We start from the raw sequence: 20810 nt of genomic DNA on the forward strand, positions 1-20810 counted from the left end.
TAATAGTGACAGTGATTGATGCACTAGTACATTTGCTCGGGGAAACTGTTTTGACATCCTCAATACAACAAGCAAAATGTTGTGACTTCTAATCCCAACTCGTTATTTACCTCAAGCTTACTGGGGTTTTCATAAGTTTTTAGGCTATCTTGTTCACAAGTGTGGTTCCATCTCATATATACTGTATACTGTATGTCCAAAACTCCTGAAGTAATTCTTTGGTATCATTTATCTTTTCCTTTGGACCTGCTTACAAATTCTCAGTGTGATGTCATCTATCTTCTTTATATGCCAGATGCAACCCAAGAGATATTTGACTTGAAAACCAAAAGCAAATTGCAGAGACTTAGAATCTGCAGTCAACCAGAAAATATTTTAAACACTTGGCAGGTCAATCTACATATATGGGAAGAGAAACAGATTAACATTTTGGGCTGAAGACACTGTCAGATATTTGCATTGATGCGAGTACCACTAAAGTATTATTATTTCACTTCCTTACTGATCAAACATGTTTTCTGACAATCTATAACTGCATTATTGAAGCTTTTGAAATTTATTGCGAATAGGAACCTCAGTAGCTACTTGACCAGAATAAATGATCATTATTGCAGGTGAATGTGAATCAAGACTATTTCTTGCTGCTGAAGAACACCCAGTCTTACAAGCCACCTTGTCTCATGAGCTTCTTGTGTGGCGGCACGATAGCGTGTGTGTGAAGCGTGATGCTTCACAGTGCCAGTGACCGAGTTTCAATTCTGCTGCTGTCTGTAAGATGCTTGAACGTTCTCCCTGTGACCAAGTGTGTTTCTTTCTGTTGCTTAAGTTTCCTCCCACATTCCAAAGAGTATGGGATCGTAGGTTAATTAGTTACATGGTTGTTATTGGGTGGTTGCACTCGTTGGGCCTGAAGGGCCTGCTACTGTGCTGTACTAGGACTTAGTAGAATGATTTTCTCCTCTTTTAAGTGAAATAGTTGGTTCATTCTTCAATATTTAGAAAGAAAAATTGATCTAGCAACTAGTAAGAGAGAAAAAATAGAGGGAAGGGATAGTAGGAAATGCTTAGTTGTTTAGTTTCTGTATTGAAATTGTTCTAAACATTTATGCTTGTAACTTAGACCCAAGGTTCCAGTGATAAATCTGCTCCGTGTATTTTAATGCCACTTTTGCTATATAGATTGTTTTAGACTAGCAATATGAAAAGAAAATATTAACTTTAAAGTGCTTGCCCACAGAATAGGTTATTTCTTAGAACTTACCAAGAAAGGGTTAAACCACTGCTGATCATAATATTCTGATTTGAATGTTGTTTTGCATCTTATTAGTATGTAAAATAGTGGGTTTGTTTAAAATATGCTGAAAGCCTTTAAGGAGCAATAATATAAAGATGCTTCAGAAGTGGAAGTAAATAGTTTTCAGAACCGTAAAATATTCAAATTAATTTAGTTGGTTTAACATCCAGCTGTGTTTTCTGTGCCACGTTGTAGTTTCATCTTTAGCAATTGAAAGCTTGCAGAAGAGTCTCTGCACAAAATCAGACTGTGGAATTTGTACTGAGTGGATTTAATTACACTTACCCATTCCTTCCTACAACAACAGTCTTTGACAGTCCTCTCCTCCCTCAGTTCCACACTACTTGCTTTAAGCAGCTGGCTATACAGCCCATTTTGCACCACTGTATGCCACTTTAAGATTCACCAGGTCTTCAGTATTTTCCTGAGACTGATTCACTTGTTTAATTTTATTCTGAGCAGACTGAACACAAATCCTCTCCCTGCTATTTTAAGGACAGTGTGAATCTTTTAAAATGAAATGGGTTACCACTTAAAGCAGCAAATGCGTCTCCGCCTTTGTTTACATCAATTCTGTAGCTCAGTCTGAAGATACGAGGAGAGAAAATTGGCAGAGTATTGGACAGATAATCGAGCAGGACTTAAAACAAGTTGACATTTAAAACATGACTTGGGCTTGAAGGTCTGAAAATAACTAAAGCTGTGTTGAAAGTTACAAAGCTTCATATGGTGGAAATCTGAACGGAATGGAAAATATTAGAAACTCCAGCAGCAAAGAATTGATATTTAAGATATTTTCCAGTTTAAAAACAGAAGTTCTAATGCACCCTCTTACTCCATTCTTCAGATACTTGTGCCGCATCATTGCAATGCTTCCTTAACGTAAACAAGTAAAATAGTAGCAAACAAAAAACTCAGTGGAAGGTTTCTTTAACAACAACATCTCACCTTTCATCAAGGAAGAATGGTTTCAGTATTGACCATGACTAAGACTTACTTACTGCTCAGCTGCTGCTGTTTAGGACAGCCCAATAAGGATCCTCCATCTCTGATGGGGTTCATTCTTCCTTCATCATGTCAGTAGCTTCCTCTCAGCTTTCATTGCTGTCAGACACGCAGGTGGAGATTCAGGAATACTGTCACGCTCAGATGTGCAAGCATTCTTCATTGCTGTTTCCATAATAGTTTTGCTTTACCAGTCAAGGTTGTTAGCTTAGAGCTGAATCCTCGAACCTGGAGGGCCAGTAGACCACTGGTTTCTACCCTTTGACCTGTTTGGCATGGGTGACTCTATCAAGACCCTGACCTAGCTTTCCAGGTCACTGAGGCATGCAAGCCTCCAAATCACAACAAGATTGTGATCCTCTTGGAGGAAGAGTAAGATACACTGGCGGAACTACCTCCCACTTCACAAGCCAAGATCCTGCATGGTAGGCTGGATGACAAGTTTAGACACATAGGTTCCAGGTGAACTAGCCAAATGGGAACAAAGTTGGTGCTTGGAGATGGAGGGTGGTGGTGGAGGGTTTGTTCTTCAGATTGGAGATTGGAGAGATTGTTGCTAGGCCCACTGATGTGTGACATGTATATTGATGACCTGTATGAGAATGTACAACAGATGCCATGGATTGTAGATGACACCAAGTTTGGACGTATGGTGAAGAAGGTTGTCTAAGGCCACAGCAGGATTTCGATCAACTGGGAAACAGGGCAAAAGAATGGCAGATGGCCAGGGCAGCACATACACAGTGAATGGCAGGGTCTCAGGGAGCGTTATTGAATAGAGAGGCCTGAAGACACATTTACATAGTTCCATGTGAGTGGTGACAGAAGTAGACAAGTATGAAGAAGGCACAAGAGATGCTGTGACACTGAGTGGAGCATCGTGTTACAGTTGTACAAAACGCTGGGTAGGCTGCACCTGGAGCATTGAATGTAGTTATGGCTGCACACTACAAAGTCCTGGTTAAGCCAGAGAGGGTTCAGAGAAAGACTGACAAGGGTGTCGCTTGCATTGGAGGGCTCATGTCAGAAGGAGAGACTGGATAAGGTGGGTTTGTTTTTCCCGGATCAAAAGAGGCTGAGGGGTGACATCATTAGAGATTGATAGAATTATGAAAGGCTTCAATAGAGTCGAGAGCCAGAGCCTGTTTCCCATGGCAGGGGTGTCTAAAATGAGAGGGCATAGAATTAGGGTGAGCGGGAGGAGGTTTAAAGGGGATCTGATGGGTAGCATTTTCACACAAAGAGTAGTTGGTTTCCTGAATGGGCATCCAGAGGTGGAGCTAGAACCAGAAACAGTAAATGAAAGCAGCATCCATCCTTAAGGACCTCGCCTACCCAAGCTATGCTCTCTTCTCGCTGCTGCCATTAGTAAGAAGATGCACCAGGTTCAAGAAACAGTTATTACCCCTCAGCCATTAGGCTCTTGAACCAGAGAGGATAATGTCACTCGCCCCATCACTGAATTATTCCCACAACCTTTCAATGAGTTTTCATCTCACATTCTTGATATTTATTGCTTGCTTAGTTACTATTAGTTTTACTCTCTTTTGTCTTTGCACATTGGTTGTTCGTCTGTCCTGTTGTGTGCAGCCTTTCATTGATTCTATTACGTTTTGTAGACTTACTGTGGATGCCCGCAAGAGCAAGAAAACAAGTCTCAGGGTTGCATATGATGACATAAATGTACTTTGATAATAAATTTACTTTGAACTTTGAGATGAGTAAGGAATAGATAGGTATGGAATTAATGCAGGCCAGTGGTATTAGTAATGATAGACAGGTCCAATGGGCCAATGAGCCTGTTTCTTTGCTGTAAAAGCATATGATTCTCTATCATCCACTTGGGCAGACAATGGAGAGTTTTCCCTTCTTCCCAAGGCAGGCTGCTGACAGTCCCTGGCATTATTAGGACAGCTTGTTGACAGTAGACCATTTGCATTAAAGCAGGTTGGTGAACATATCCCCCATGTTAGCGAGGCCTAGTGACAGTATCCCCTACATTGCAGATGGCTATTAAAAGCATCCTCCATGTTACATGAGGCAGGCTGGAAATATTACTGCTTTGATGTGTGGTCTAAACGCTGCAAAAGGCTACCACATGCATTTGCAGGTGATTGGAGGACAGTATGGGGGAATGTCAGGGGTGGGTTTTTCACATGGAGAGCGGTAAGTGGGTGGAATGCGCCACCAGAGGTGGCGATGGAGGCAGATACGTTCGGGACATTTACTGTAAGAGACCTTTAAATAGAGAAGTTCAAAGTGAATGAAAATTAGAGAGCTGGGTGGGCGGAAGTGTTCAATTGATCTTGGAGTGGGCACAACATCGTGGGCTGAAGGATCGGTACAGTTCTATGCCCTACATTCTACAGAGTGTGACAGGCTGGGGAAAGGGCGATCCTGAAACACAAAGCAGGGGAATAAGGCAAACCCGGAGGTGAAGAGAACAGGAGGGGAAGGGCGAGGGGTGGACACACTCTGGTCTGTAGTGTCTGTGACCACACACCTATCACCTCCCACCCACGAATGCCAGTCTCATGCCGCAAGTGGCCCCAGGGCAGTTTGAGGAACGGGCTCATTAAACTGCTCATGTCATAGAGTTAAGATCACAAACCTTTGTTTATACTGTAAAAGCTGAGTGGAATTTAAATACAGTGAATTGCCTTTAAACCATTAGATTGAAATCATGCCGTCTAGCAATGGTACTAAATCCACTTTATTTCCTCATATGGTGCTGCGATAGAAGATCAGCCGTAATGTTAATGAATGGCAGAGCAGACTCGACTGACCAGATGGCATGCTCCGCTCTTATGTTTTTATGATTAATACATTGTTTAAGTTAATAGGCAAGGCAAGTTCATGGCATTTTGTTCAGTGCAATTTAACCCAGATGTTTTGTTCTTTATCTGTGATTTTCTTTCAAGGTTTCACAGAGACATGAACACGTATAACCATCTCTTAGGTCGTATGTGATCATGTAACATATGTATTATACCTTCTCTCCTTACCTGCCCATCACCTCCCATCTTCCCCCTTCCCCGTCTTCCATGGATTTCTAACCTCTCCTATCAGATTCCCCATTTTCTAGCCCTTTATCTTGTTTACCCATCAACTTCCCAGCTCTGCACTTCACCACCCCTACCCCCTCCCGGACTCACCTGCCACCTTGTACTTCTTCCTCCCCACCCCCACCTTCTTACCCTGACGTCTCCCCTTCCTTTCCAGCCCTGATGAAGGGTCTCGGCCCGGAACATCAAAACATTTTCCATAGATGCTGCCTGGCCTGCTGAGTTCCTCCAGCATTTTATTTGTGTTGCTTTGGATTTCCTGCATCTGCAGATTATCTTATGTTTTTGTTCCATACGTGATATATTAGTAAGTTGTGAGCATACTATATTGGTGCTAAGAGCATGGTAACTCTTGTGTGGAACCAGCACATATTTGGACGATGTTTGTCATTGACATTAAATGACACATTTCACTGTATGTTTTGATGTACGTGTTGCAAATAAGGTTAATCTTTAATCTTTATCTTTCTAAATATTTCTCCCAGGGTGGAAAAATCCCCATCCGATGGACTGCACCTGAAGCCATAGCGTACCGCAAATTCACCTCCGCCAGTGACGCATGGAGTTATGGGATTGTTCTATGGGAGGTGATGTCATATGGAGAGAGGCCTTACTGGGAGATGTCCAATCAGGATGTGAGTGATTTCTGTGAATTGTTCTTTTGAAAATAACTCAGGCAGAGTCAGGAAGTCAAACTGGGCCAGGCAGATGACTATTCATTTCTGTGTCACTGAAGGCAACCGAGGAGGCTTGTGAAGAATACTCAGTGTATGAGAATACCTGAAACATTCCAGTGGAAACCAAAAATGTAAATTGGTAGGCATTCACAGTACTAACAATGCCTAGGAAATACGACAGGACCAGAGAACTATACTTGACTAAGATGTAAAATTTACTGCAGTAGCTCCTCAGGAAAGGTTATTACTAACTTTGAGGCTTGTTTGCTTCTATAATAAGGAGGAGTATGGCATTCCTTCAGAAGGATCATTATTTCTTTTCTTGGTGACATGATCATGTAGCGGTTAGCATAATGCTATCGCAGCACCAGCAACCTGGGTTCATTTCCCGCCACTGTCTGTAAGGAGTTTGTATGTTCTCCCAGTGACCGCATGAGTTTCCTCTGAGTGCTCTGTAGTCCTCCCAGATTCCGAAGATGTACTGCTTAATAGGTTAATTGGTCACATGGCTGTAATGGGGTAGCATAGGCTTGTAGGGCCAGAAGGGCCTTTTACTTGAAATAATTCTTAAAAAATAATTTTTACAACAGAAAATAAACTTAAATCTATGATGCCTCAAGTAATGAAAAAATAATCTTAAATTGTTGGGAAAATAGAGAGGGGAGGAACTACAATCAAAGTAGCTGTTCGTTTTACTTTTGAAAATTGTAAGCATAAGAAAAACAAAGTTACTTTGTCTGTGACTGGGGTGAAAAGTCCTCCGGGTTTCTATTAACCCACACAGACCATTTCCTCCGGGCTCCCAGTAGGAATCCAATACATCAATGTAAAAGCATCATGGAAGTTAATATTCAGCAGCTTTAACTGCTTCTTTGTGCCATCAAATAAATATATGAGGTGTGTTGTTGAGCAGGTTAGTGCCTAGGTTAATAGAATACACAAGAGAATTCAGTAAGAATGCATTATGGAGTTGCACAGGAAGAGGGCAGGTTGGAATACCTATCCCTCAGTGATGATACATCATGGCCAAGGTACAGCAAAGCATACATCAATATCTGAATTCTGTCTAACATCATAAATTGTGGATATGAAGTTTTCCTCTCACAGCATTTGGGTGTGTACGTCAGCATGTAATGCATGTATATGTCTTTTGAATTCAAGAACTACATTCCTCTGTCAGAACCAGGAGATCATATGAAGTTCAAACCATTTTAAAATGTCTCCTGGAGTCCATCGCAGACCACCATGACATCCATTGCTCACAAAAATAACCTATTGTTTGAAAAGATTGAAATAAATCTTTACATCCACAGCCTTTAAAGTATCTAGAGGCAGGTCTGGAAAATGTATTTCTTAGCATATTGTTTATGAGTACCCTATGATATGAACTGTACAAGAACATTTTTTGTTTAAGAAAATTAGTGCTTAACATGAGGATGACAAATTCAGCAGTCTTCCTTCCTTCATGTTCCTGACCATAAGACCATCCAAGATGTTCAAAGGTCAATGTAGATTTATTATCAAAGTACATATATGTCACAATACATTTGATTTTTACCAACTTTGATTTTACTCCAAATACAAATCAAGCACTACCAGTAGTCTTAGTGAAGTTTATCTGAAATGATAGTCATGTGAATGGGTATGTATGTGTATGGGGGATGGCGGGTGGTGCATTACTTGTTGCTACAATATAAGTGGGGAGTATTATGAACCCGGTTACTCTTAAAAAAGTAAGTTTTCAGAAGGTATGTTCATTAGGACTTAAGCTCAGCAGTCTTCTCCTCACCAGTGCAGTGTCTGTCTTTAACTCCAAGAAAAATACACAATTCTTCACGGTTGTTTAACTTCACCATGTTACTTAGAGTAGTAGTGTTCCATTGCGCTCCAGCAATTCACCAAAGTTGCCTTCTATTTGAATCCACGTTCAGGTAATTAAAGCAGTTGACGAAGGGTATCGGCTGCCACCCCCCATGGACTGCCCAGCTGCCCTGTATCAGCTGATGCTGGACTGTTGGCAAAAGGATAGGAACAACAGGCCCAAGTTTGAACAGATTGTCAGCATCCTCGACAAGTTGATTCGGAATCCCGGCAGCCTGAAGATCATCGCCAATGCAGCAGCAAGGTGAAACAAAATAATTACATCTTTAAATTGAAACAGGACAGAAAATTGTTCTCTGAGGTATACATGCTAGATGTGGAAGGCTGTATCCTGTGCTATAAAGCTCCCATTTTGAAATTTGGTTCCATTAAGTTTCAGAAACCAAGTTCAACACCAAAACATTCTTGCATTATGCATTGAAAACATACAGCAGAGAAATATTTTCTTCAGTTTAATATACAAACATTGTATATATAAACAGTTTCAGTTTTCCTGGGGTCCGGAGTTAGAGCGCACAAACAGTTTTACATTTGGATAGGGGAGTGTTGCATGCCGTTCACCTGGGGTTTGAAGGTCCACTGAAAATGTTACCCAGAGGAAGATGGATTCTGGGGTGACATGCATTGCCATAAACGAGTGAAGTTCATTCTGAGACAGGCTACGAACAACAGGAGTAGAGGAAAGGGTTCAGAACTCCATTTAAATAAAATATTCAGCCCGACCCAGGTCAATTTTTCCAGTCTTCACCTCAAATCCAGTATTTTCTCTGTTGCTCCTACATCTTCACCAATAATAATGGGGTATTTAATTTTAACACAAAATACCATTCTCTGTTCAAATAACATTAATATATCATGAAAGTACTAAGCTTCAAATCCCAAATTGCATATTGAGCCTGCTTCACTATTACTTTTTTTTATAATATATGTAATTTGAATGAAATGATTTAAGGATTACAGAGTATACATAAATGAAGCTGGTTTAAAATGGGTTCCCCAGGGTGAGGAAGCAGACTGTTGGTATGGTAATGCATCAGTTATGCATTATAATAGTATGCAGTTTAGTGCCAGAGGCACGGATTTGATCAAACACGATCATTCATTTGAATGTAACTCATTTTGTAAAATAAACCACTAACAACAGGTTACTGCTTCCCTGTCCATGTGTGTGGCGTTCTCAAATGAATTTGAAATCAGTGCCTTCCGAAGCTCACAAAGTTAATCACTTTATTTATACTATGAATTTAGGGAGGGTATGTATATCACCTCTAAGTGTAAACTATGCATAAAAAGTAGGGATGGCTAGCCCTTCCTGCTGCTTGTTCATTCTCCTATCATGATTAGTTCTTCTAGAATGAATACTGAATCAGGTGGATACACTATTCTGTCAGACAAAACTCATTCATACTTGACTGGAATATCAGTGGCCACTTTATTAGGTACAGTTGCTCCTTAATGCAAATAATTAATCAGCCAGTCACGTGGCAGCAACTCAATGCATAAAAGCACACAGGCATGGTCAAGAGGTTCAGTTGTTCTTCAGACTAAATATCAGAATGGGGAAGAAATGTGAACTAATTGACTTTGACTGTGGAATGATTGTTGGTGCTAGACAAGGGTGATTTGAGTATCTTAGAAACTGCTGATTTCCTGGGATTTTCACACACAATAGTCTCTGGAGTTTACAGAGAGTGGTGCAACAAACAAAAAAAAATAAAGTCCAGTTCTGTGGGTGAAAGTGCCTTGTGAATGGGAGTGGTCAGAGTAGAATGGTCAGACTGGTTCAAGCTAACAGGAAAGACAAAGGTCACTCAAAATCCATATGTTACCACAGTGGTGTGCTGAAGAGCATCTCTGAATGCACAACACATCAAACCTTGAAGGGAACACGAGTGAATCTGCAGATGCTGGAAATAAATAAAAAACACAAAATGCTGGCAGAACTCAGCAGGCCAGACAGCGTCTATGGGAGGAGGTAGTGACGACGTTTCGGGCCGAAACCCTTCATCAGGAGGGTTGAAGTGGGTGGGCAACAGCAGCAGAAGACCTCACCTGGTTTCACTCCTGTGCCTAATAAAGAGGCCACTGATTGTAGCTTGTTGATCCGATACAAAACTTTTTTGTCAAAAAAAGACACTTTTTCATTCACACCTACCATAAATTAAAGGGAGCATTATGTGTTATGATATCATCTGAGTCTTATTGTTCAATACCGGCTGCAAGGAAATGAGAACATTTAAGAACATTACATAAATAAATTACATAGGTGCCAGTGTTTCTTACTGATAATTTCTGGCAACCATTGCACTTCCTCCATTCTTTTGTGGGTTTTATTTTTGAACTGCTTGTCTTTGGTTGCCACAGGTAATGAATGGTCTGTCCCTGGATTTTTCTGTCCTCTTTGCTGGTGTTACTAGGTGATATACTGTAGAATAGGACATCCCTTCGTATGCATAAGGTTTTCTGACAATGACCGTGCAAAACTCTGCCAGAAAGGACAATTTAGAGAGGAGAACTTGTACAGAAGCAAAGCCAACTCCTACTGCAGTGGGTGCCATTGCTAGTGAGCACATGGGAAACACTTTAAGTATCATGAAAGGGGGTAGATGGGTGTATAATGGCAGACAGTTGAATGGTCCTACAAAGATCATTTCCACGGCTATTATTGTAATTTCACAGATTATAGAACATTACTGCACGGTACAGGCCCTTTCGGCACACAATATTGTGCCACACTTCTAACCGACTCTAAGATCAACCTAACCCTTCTCTCCTACGTAACCCTCCATTTTTTTTCCATATAATCCATCTGCCTAGCTAAGAGTTTCCTAATTACCCCTATTTTAGTACAAAGTGGACATAAACAGTATCTGCCAGTTGGTTAAAGAACTGAACGGTTGAAGGGAAGTAGCTGCTCTTGAACCTGGTGGTGTGCAACTTCAGGCTTCTTTACCTCCTGTCCAATAGTAGCTGTGAAAAGATGGCATGACCCACGCAATGTGGAACTTTAATGAAAGATATACCCCTCCTGAAGCAGCACTTCCTGTAGACACAACCACTGGTGTGGAGGGATCTGCCTGTGATGTATTAGGTAGGGTCCACTGCTCTCTGCAGCTTCTTGTATTCTTGCACTACCTGACTATGATGTAGCCAGTCGAGATACTTTAAACTATATATTTGTAAAGGTTTGTTAGATTTTTAATGACAAGCCAAAGCGTGTTAACTTCCCAAGTACAGGCAATAAGCTTCTAATGTTTTTGGACTACCTATGATTTAACCAGTTAAGATACTTTCAATTGTAGAGTTTGTTAGATGTTCAATGATAAGGCAAAGCTCCTTAACCTCCTAGATAGAGGCCCTTCAGCCTTCTGAGTCTCAACCATCAAGGACCCATTTGTACTAATCCCATTTTATTCTCCCATATTTCCATTAACCTGTCCCCAGATATTGGCACCTCCACACTAGGGATAATTTACAGTGCCCAATTAACCTACCGATCCTTGAGAAGTTGGAGGAAACCCACATGGTTACAAATGCCCACAGACAGTGCCAGAAGTGAGGATTGAACCTGAGTCGTTGAAGCTTTGAGGCAGCAGCTTTCCTAGCTGTGCTCCCTCAAAGGCTGTGGAAGGTTCATACTCAGATTAAAAGCTGCACACAATATACCCTTTTATTTTTAACATATGTTCAGATATCTATTGCAGTTTGTGTTAGCCAGAATTGGTTCACTTTCCACTCCACCCCCAACTTTCAGAAACTTAGCGTTGGTGATTTATTAAAGGCATTAATGCTTGAGTAGGAAACAGCAGGAGAGCAACTCAGCTTGTAAGAGCAGTGGGGAGAAAAACATCTCTAATTTGTCTGTTCCTGTCTAAATCAATAGGATGCATGACCCAGTCAATAAATTGCATGGTCCAGGCCACAGACCGGCATTTGGGTCACATGCTGATGCATGTAACTGTTCCGGAATATACCACCATTCTCTAACTCTTGTATTGAGACAACGTCGATTCTTCACAGTTAGATCCAAATTCCTTTAGACTATTAAATTGTCCAGATGTCTTTCCTCAGGAGGGGGATGGGGTAGGAATGGGGAGGGGATATCTTTGCAAACATTGGGCAGTGATAGGTTTAGGGAAGCAATTTCTCCAAATACTGGCAACACTAGATTTTAAGGTTAGTTAAACATTGCATTTTTTAACATAAGTAACTGCATACATTGTAAGTGTATTTAGATTCCCAGTTTCAAAGGCTGGACTATTTAAAGAAAAAGATGAAATCTTCAATTTATTTATATTTCAATTTTCAAGCATTATCCTGCTTTCAACACTGAAAGGTAGAAATGGGACTGAGCAACTTTACCATGGAAATTCCTGGCAGACTCCTCTCGCTTTCTATTTTACAATGTTTATAGAGCTATTGATAATAAATCACTTCAAGAGGAATGAAACCTTTACTATAAGTGCAGGATCTTAATAGAATCGCTAATCATAATTCCCAGGCTTAAGTGTGCCTCAGCAAAAGGTAAATGTATCTGAATTGGACCAGGGTAACAACAAATTCTTTTTAGTAAAACTCTAAATCACATGAGCCATGCCCTCTGAACAGCAAAGTAAGTTTGATTTTCTCTTTGTTAGAAGGCCGACCCAGCGCTCATGCTGGAAGTAAATTTCTTTCAGGAGAAACCAAGATTGAATTAGATCACAATTTTCCCTTGGTATTGATGCTACTCTTTCATATTTCTGAGAGCTCATTTAGATCTCCAAAAGCTATTTTATCATGGAAATCAGAATAAAGGACAAGCAAAGGGGTAATTTATTATTTTGGGAAGTCCTGAAGGAGGAGAGGGAGAGACAAAGATCTGAGGGAAGGTATGTCAGAGGTTAGGACATAGTCTATTGAGGCATAGCTGCTGATGAAGTAACTTCAAAGCAAGGATGTTCAAAATGGCCACATCTGGAAAAACTCAGCTTATTGTAGCTCATTCACAGCATGCGGGTGTCACTGGCATGGTTAGCGTAGTGTCCTTGTGAAATCAGTGCAGAAACACCTGCCCAAGCCACTGCAGTTTCCATTGACAGAACTGATAACAATCAACCACTTTGCTATGGATCTAAGTTGCATAGCATCACATTACTTAAAGGTGGATTTCCTTTCCTATCAGCAAACTTGATATTATCATTGTCACTATTACTGATACAAGATTTTTATTTCATTTTCATTTAATTAATTGGGACTTTTCTCTCTATTGCCAAGACTTTTGTACGAGCCTCTGAATTATAGTCCAGTAGCAAAGCCATTTTGGCACTGTATGCTTGAGAGCTTGGTGGGTTGTAGAACTAGAACCATAATGAGGATAAAGATAATGAAGCGTGAGTCTTGTAAAATTGTGAGGTAGAAATCCACATGGGTAACATGAGATTACTCATTATTGCTCAGACAAAAATCATGTTATTAAAAATCATGAACATTATTTAAACACCTGGATACTTATTTCCCGAAGGCAGAGACATACTATCTGCCAAAGAGGTCTCAAACCAACTGAACCAAGATGGGACCCCAGTCACCCCAATTGGACTTATTTTCACCAAGTGATTAGAAACGTCAGAAGCAATTCTTCAGAAATAGAAGATTGTAATATAACCAGAAGAGTGGCAAGCAAGGAACGGAAAAAATAAATCAGACGGGAAGTGGTACCATTGAGAAAACCTTCTCCACCCAACTCTCACACCCTTTAATCAACGTTTCCGGCACGTTCAGTGTCTGACCACAAAGCTGTTGCCTCTCACATACCTTGTCCAACTCATACCTGAACTGCTACTATAATCAAAGTCTTGGTCACAGGATTCTTGTAAGCTGTCCCAGGGTATATATGCTCATTTAACATACTGTTACCTCATAGAAGGGAAAAAGAACTCAGTAGGTGGTAGGGATCCCTTGAAGTAGGTCAAAGCATCTTTGGCATTGCACTTGGAAGGGATTGGCTGCATTGCAGGCTCGCAGGAGTGCAGGGATACAATGAAAAGTGTTATTATGGACATCACCGTGGCCATTTCTCTTTGCACAGGAAACAGCCTCAAGTGCACATCATTTGGTTAGAAAGCTTTCATTCTCTGTACGATGCTGCCAGCCATCTTTAATCACGGTGGTGTGCACATATTCCTTGACAATGCTCTGCTTTAGATGAAAGTGTCCTGGTTGGATTCTGTTGTCATTCTTTTGGAGCTGCTTCTTGAGGTCTGAGTTGTGAGGAAAGGTGCTACTACTGTATTATGGGAAATTCAACTCCTGAGGTCCTCTGTTCCTAACCCTAATACAAGCACAATTCTGGAACTGTCATTGCCACAATGCAGTTTTGTATCACGTGTATGGATAAAGGTATTATTAAAGCTTCATGAGTTGAGAGAGGAGTGAACACAGAACTGGGTGATATTACAGAGGTAGAAATAGGCAGCCTAAAGCTCAGATATGACATCAATATTGCAAATGATATAATTAGACTGGCACCTTTTCCATAGAAGTGTTTTTTAATCTATGTAGCTTTCTCCATTGTGGAGGAGACCACATTGTGAGCTCCAAATACCAAATCCCTGATAAGCAGAAATGCAAGCCAGTTGGCCTCCATCTTATTAGTCATTCAATCCCTTTTGTTCTCACCACTGTTTAAAATACACTAAATATGATCTTTGAAGTACTTGTAAAATTTTGTTTTTTTTTTAATTTCAGATTTCCAGCATCTGAGTTTCATAGTGATCATATTATGATTGCATTCACTGTAGTACTCAAAAGGGAAAAATGAAAAACAGCTACTAACATTTCAGATCTGATAATGACAGGCTTTTGCATTATAGATTTCTGACCTGTTATACATGCCATCTTGTCAGATCTGCTCATCAGTAAAACGCCCATCAAAGCACTGCTACAATCCACTCTAATAACTGACTTCGTGAATAGTATTTTTTCTTTTTGTTTTATGTGGTCTCTGATCTTCTTGATTCTAAAGGCTACAAATTAGTTCACAATCATATTTAACCATTTTTGAGGCCTGAGGAGAGGACAAAGGAGATGTAAGGATGTTGGCCTGCAGATCACCCTTGGGCAAGGTGTAGCAGCTGCATAGCCCCAGATCAGGGTCACATGAAGCCATGGGAGCAGGTGGTGGATGGTAGTATGAGCAGCTGGTGCATATCACAAGTCCTGGTTATGCAACCACTGACACCAGGCAGACAATCTCTGAGGAGTATTGATAATGGCTGGGGTCACCCCTCTTATAAAGACACTGCCAAGAAGAAAGTAATGGCCAAGAGCAATTATGGTCATGGGTAATACCATGAACACCCTTGCCAATATGACACAGCACGTGGTGATGATGATGAAGGAGAGGACAAAGAAACGAAACAGCAAAAGCTACAGAAAAGGAATATGAGAGAGACTTGGAGCAACACAAAAGTTAAACAAAAGTTTATTTTATAATAAAAGGATAAAGTGGAGAGTTGGATCAATATTGGTATTTTAAAGAAGCTAGTGATGATATTTAAGATATTTAAAAATAAAGTAAGAGATGTAGAATGGTTTAGTAGTTATGGGAGAGGAAGGAGATGACATCCTCAATATAGAATCAATGGCAGTGACTTGCTAAAATTAAATATAAGCAAAATAAAATGATGAAGATAACAACAGCCCTGCAGATTGACTAACTTTCAGGAGCAGATTGTTTGCATTCCAATCTTTCAGAGGAAGTAGTGGAGTAAATTATAAGCACTCCAACTACAACATTCAATAGTTCTTTCAATGTAGGAAATTTTCCCTTTGAATGGAAAATTGTACATGTCATTTGACAATTTGAGAGAGGTGAGAGAGGGAATACAGTTAACCTGTGTACTTGGGAAATTACTAGAGTTTGTAATTAAGAACACAAAACCTGAACAGTGAATTTTTTTTCAGTTGAGCAGAGATGGGCAGCAGTAATGTGTCATTTGTTGTCCTTGATGATCCTAATTGGATGTTTTGAAGAAGTTACAGAACTAGTGAGCATTGGGATGTCTCTGCACATTATTTATGCAGATGTTTAAGGAGCATTTGATAAAGCCCCTTATAATATGCTTTCAGCTTAATTTGAAGATCAATGAATTGTTGATTTGGCCAGAATATTAATAGGCAAACAGTAGGAAGAGCACAGGAATAATTGGCACACTCTCACACACTGGCTGGAAGCATCTAGTGAGGTCTTGCAAGAATTTGTGGTTGGGCTGAAATATTTGCTGAGTTGAAGAGTGGAAAGCAGTTATCCATGTTTGCTGCTGGTACAAAGATAGGCCACATTATAGGCAATAAAATTAAAAAAGAATGACAGGGAGATATTTAGTTAATTGAGATAATGGCAAAACTTCAACAAATTCATTTTGATATATGGTAAAGATTAGGGTGAGAACATTGTCATTCATCTTGGTCCAGAGATGAACAAACTATTGTTTACACTTGAAATGAAATCAGAGTGAAATGAAATGAAAACTTCTGCTTGCAAAAGGTAGGTAGAAATTTGAAACTCCATTCTGTAAATGACAACTACTGCCTAATCATTAATTTTAAATTTGAGATTGATGTATTCTGTAAGAAAAGGTACTATAAGATTGAGGAAATGTGGCAAATTAAGATCAACTATATCTCTTTAAATGGCCGATGTTGGGGAGGCTAAATGTTCCAAAACTGCACCTACCTTTTCATTAATGTTGGAATCTCACCAATTTGTGTGAAAATTAATGAGAGCTTGCACTCTGATAAAATTCCTCCAAATTAAGTGGACAAACTCCAGTCTAAATATACGGTGATCAATGCAGCACAGAGGTGCAGCTTCAGAGACGTGGATTCCATTCTGATCATTGGTGCTCAGTAAGTGGAGTTTGTACCTTCTCCCTCTGACTATGCACGTTTCCACTAGAGGGGTCTGCTTCCCTCCCGTACCCCATTGATGTGCAGTTTGGTAGACAAAAAAGCCGCTGTAAATTATGACTAGTGTGGAACTTTCCGATAACGTTGATCCGGACAGTAAGGTTAACATCGAATCTGGTGGGAATGTAGAGAGAATAAAGTCAAGGTAGTGAAGGATTAGTGTAAAAATATGTGTTTGTCAGTCAACGGACCAAAAGCCTACTTTTGTTCAGTATGTCTCTAGGAATAACAACCTAGACATGTCCTCACAGCGGAAACACGGCAGGCAAGTTTAGATAGTGAAGAAAGTAGTTTTGTATTTTAGAGTACTTCTTAACCCTGGATTTAGATTTTAATGAATGGAGCTTTTACCAAATGAATGTTGCTTCTGCAGCTCTGCTGGCAATGTTACAGCAGGTAACTGAAAAGAATTCCTGTAAGCGCTTATACTGTGACTAATCCTTAGGCTACTGTTCAGATGATATTTGTAAAGATCAGATAATGAAAGAGGGTGTTCTGAACTATGTTTTAAAATGTGTTGCATGTAATATATGATAAAGAAAACAAAATTACCTTTGCATAGCTAACAACTCATTTGTAGAAACATGCATCTTTAAAAAAGATATAATAAACCGATTTGTTATCACAGCTATAGCTCTTTTTAAAGTAACATTTTCTGAGAGCAAAATGCATATATCCACATATAAATTGACATAACCTATATATTATATTTCTATAAAGATATTAAAAATAAGTACTGCATGGGTGTATTAATACATATATATTGTATATAAACTGATTCAGAATGAATGCAAAAATCTTTGCTGCAAGGCCATATTAAAAGTGAACCCCTTTCCCTTTTTGTGAAATACATAATGAAACAGATGGTTGCTGACTAAACAGATACCAGGACTGGCAGTTACATGAAAGCTATGTGCTACTCAGGGATCCGTGAGCCCATATGTGAGGCTCACTTGAATGTAATTCCTACAAGCTGTGGGACCCATCAAGAACATGCCCTATATCCTAACGTGGCTCTGTTGCAGCACTTGTGTACAGCTTGTAGGTGACATTTGAAGAATTGACTAGGCCTTTAACTCTGTAGGAAACGAAAAAGATTGCCATTAATACAAAATGTGTTTTGCTTAATTACCTCGGAATTTGTCTCCCTAAAGGACCATCTCTACTGTAACATGCTCACGTGATCATACCAGACCAAAATTCCTGCATTATTATCCAGACCACTAAAATGCGCAAGATATGGGAACACCAGTCTGTCCCAAAACAAGGCATTAAGGAAACCTTTTTGCAGGCTGTCAGGCCAGAGATGTGAGTGAACAGGGAGAAAGGTCAAGATAACTTGAGGCCAGAGAAAGCGTGCCGATTTCCAAAGAAAGGCTTGCTGTCTATTTATGGTGTCTAATAGTCTCTGAGATCATTCAAGGACCCCATTCAGTCTTTCCATTATCTTCAAATAATCCACATTAGCTGATTTAACAAAATAAGGTAATGTCTTCACGCTTATAGCCATTTTGCGAGCAGATAAATACTAATTGTAAAAATGGTGAATGGCTATTGATGTTTCTTTCAGTACCTTGCTACAGGTTTCAGATCTAGCTGATAAATTGTGTTTCCTTGTTTTAAGTATTAGGTTGTAAAAGCTGCCTATGGTCACGAACTTTCTGTTAGTGATAGTAAAGTTCATCATTTTGACCACACACAACAGAGATTGCTCCCGTCCCAGGGAGCCATTTTTTACTTGACTGTAAGTAGCAAATCAATACTTCAGCGCAGATTGGTAAACCTCCAAGGTACAAATTGACCAGTATTTAATCCACACATTGATTCTTAACATAATTTTCCAGCTCTGTTTCACTGCCTCCGGGCCATATTATCAAACGCAGCAGAACTTTCCAGTAATGTCGATCTGCACAGTGAGGTTAACATTGATTAACCCCACTGTCCCAGAAAGCCAAGGAAAAGATACAATTTACTACCAATGTGCTTCTATAATCTTTATCATTCCTCCGCCTATCTATATGGACATATTCCATTCTCTTCAAAATCAGAATCAGGTTTAATATCACTGTCGTATACCATGAGATGTGTTGTGTTGTGGCAGCAGTACAGCACAATACATCAAAAAAACATAAATTACAGTAAGAAATATATTTTGTATTGCTGTTCCTAGCAATATTTTCTACTATTTGCTCATGAGATCTTGGATAATCTAAATCTATTTAGACTTAATTTCTTAGACTCAGATCAATCACATCCTATAACCCACCAGCCAGCAGTGAATGGTACAAAGCACACTCTCAGCCAATGGGCACTTGCCTTTCTTTGCCATTGAAGCCAGTCAGGCATGGTATAAAGTGCGCTAGTGATTGGCTGTGGCCTTTTTCAAGCTTGTGCTGAAGGTTATCTCTTTTCTTTAGTGGCTTTACTGACGCAATATCATGGGAGAACTCTTAGGAAAGTTTTGAGAGCATCTGGCATACTCCAGATGTCACAGCTCACAGTGTCAGATCATTAAGCAAAAGAGGAAGATAGGCAGCTGCTTCGTCCTGAGGTCAATTAGGTTAATTGATTCTGTTGAGGTACGCCTGTAAAATGCCCGGGAGCCAGACAATTACAAACTCAGGCAATCTGCAAACTTCCTTCAGCACAGCAATTAATCTGTATTTGTCCCAACTAGTGAAAAAAGGTTTGATGATCTTAAAGGGACAGTCCACCTAAAATACATTCCTAAATCAGCAGCAAAAGTTCCTCCTCACGCCTTGTTTGGCACATCGGGCGGCGACCTTGCCGTTTCCTTTGCGTTTGTTAGCTTTACGAGGCTGAGCTGCTAACTCGAGGCTCAACCGAGCACAGGTGGAAAGCGTGCAAGGGGCCTGCTGGATTCGAACCCGAGATCTCGTGTTCCGAAGTCTGGGTACGGATAGCACCACATCACCGGCACAGAATCAGCAGTAAAGTAGCGTAGAAAATTGTTTATCCAATGATATAAGGAACTGTCACTATCATTCACCTTGTCAACCAGTTTATAGTAGATCCAATAAAAAGGTAAAATGCTTGCTGAGCCCATATTGTTAGAAAATTAATGTTACAAAAAAGGTAGGAGCAAGATTGAATTATTAACAGCCTGGTCAACTGGCCATTTATAGCTTGCTTATTCTGTCAGATTTACACAGGAGGTACATGTTTTGAAACATATGTTTATCATAGTAATTCCCTTTTCTTGCAGTAGAAATCTTGACCCATCTAATTTTAACAAATATAAAAAGGTGAACATATATTGCATAAAAGATAAATGAAAATTAAATTGCCCATGAGTCCCTCTATTTGATCTATTTTACTTAAAGCAAAATACTCATTATTTTTAAGAATTCAAGGATCTGGTGAAGCTGGTGTTTACCAGACTGAATATCCAAGAATCTTGCGTGTAAGCAGATTGAGTTATGATCCAGGCACGGCTTTTAACTCGCTGCAGGCGCTTTACAGCTGAACGCCAAACCAGAAAGAAACTGTCCAAAATGCCACAGGGGGTATAAAGAGAAATGTTAACATCAGGCTTCATCAGCAAGGGTGTGGCCAGTTTCTCACCATAATTGAATGGGGAATACTGTCTGGTAGGAGTGGAACTGGGAACAGGAGCACAGCCCACATCTTCTTGATATTAGCAAAGGACTTAGAAAGGGAATCGTTAGGGCATCGCAGGTAGAAGGAAAGGGGTGTATGGGACACATGGTCTTCAGTATTTCCTCAAGGAATCTAAAGTAGCATTTTGTCTTGATGTGGCCCAAAAGGAAACAAAAAATATTATTTTTACATGTAATGAGGTACAGTGAAATAGACTATTTTATATGCCATCCACGCATATCATTTTATTACAACAGCGTGCGTGGTATAATATTTAATGACCAAACTATTAATTCAACTCTTATTAATGTTGAATTC

At 39.9% G+C, this 20810-nt stretch overlaps 1 protein-coding gene across 2 annotated transcripts in view; it reads left to right on the plus strand.

The window, feature by feature from the left end:
• Positions 1-20810, plus strand: part of epha3 (eph receptor A3) — a 268476-nt gene that overhangs the window by 236393 nt on the left and 11273 nt on the right. For both annotated transcript variants that reach the window (XM_059968667.1, XM_059968668.1), the window contains exons 14-15: positions 5850-5999; positions 7973-8166. In XM_059968667.1, coding sequence (XP_059824650.1) covers positions 5850-5999; positions 7973-8166 — 344 coding nt within the window. The remainder of the gene's footprint in view (positions 1-5849; positions 6000-7972; positions 8167-20810) is intronic.

This window comes from Hypanus sabinus, chromosome 4 (assembly GCF_030144855.1).
Source record: "Hypanus sabinus isolate sHypSab1 chromosome 4, sHypSab1.hap1, whole genome shotgun sequence".
Lineage (NCBI taxonomy): Eukaryota > Metazoa > Chordata > Chondrichthyes > Myliobatiformes > Dasyatidae > Hypanus > Hypanus sabinus.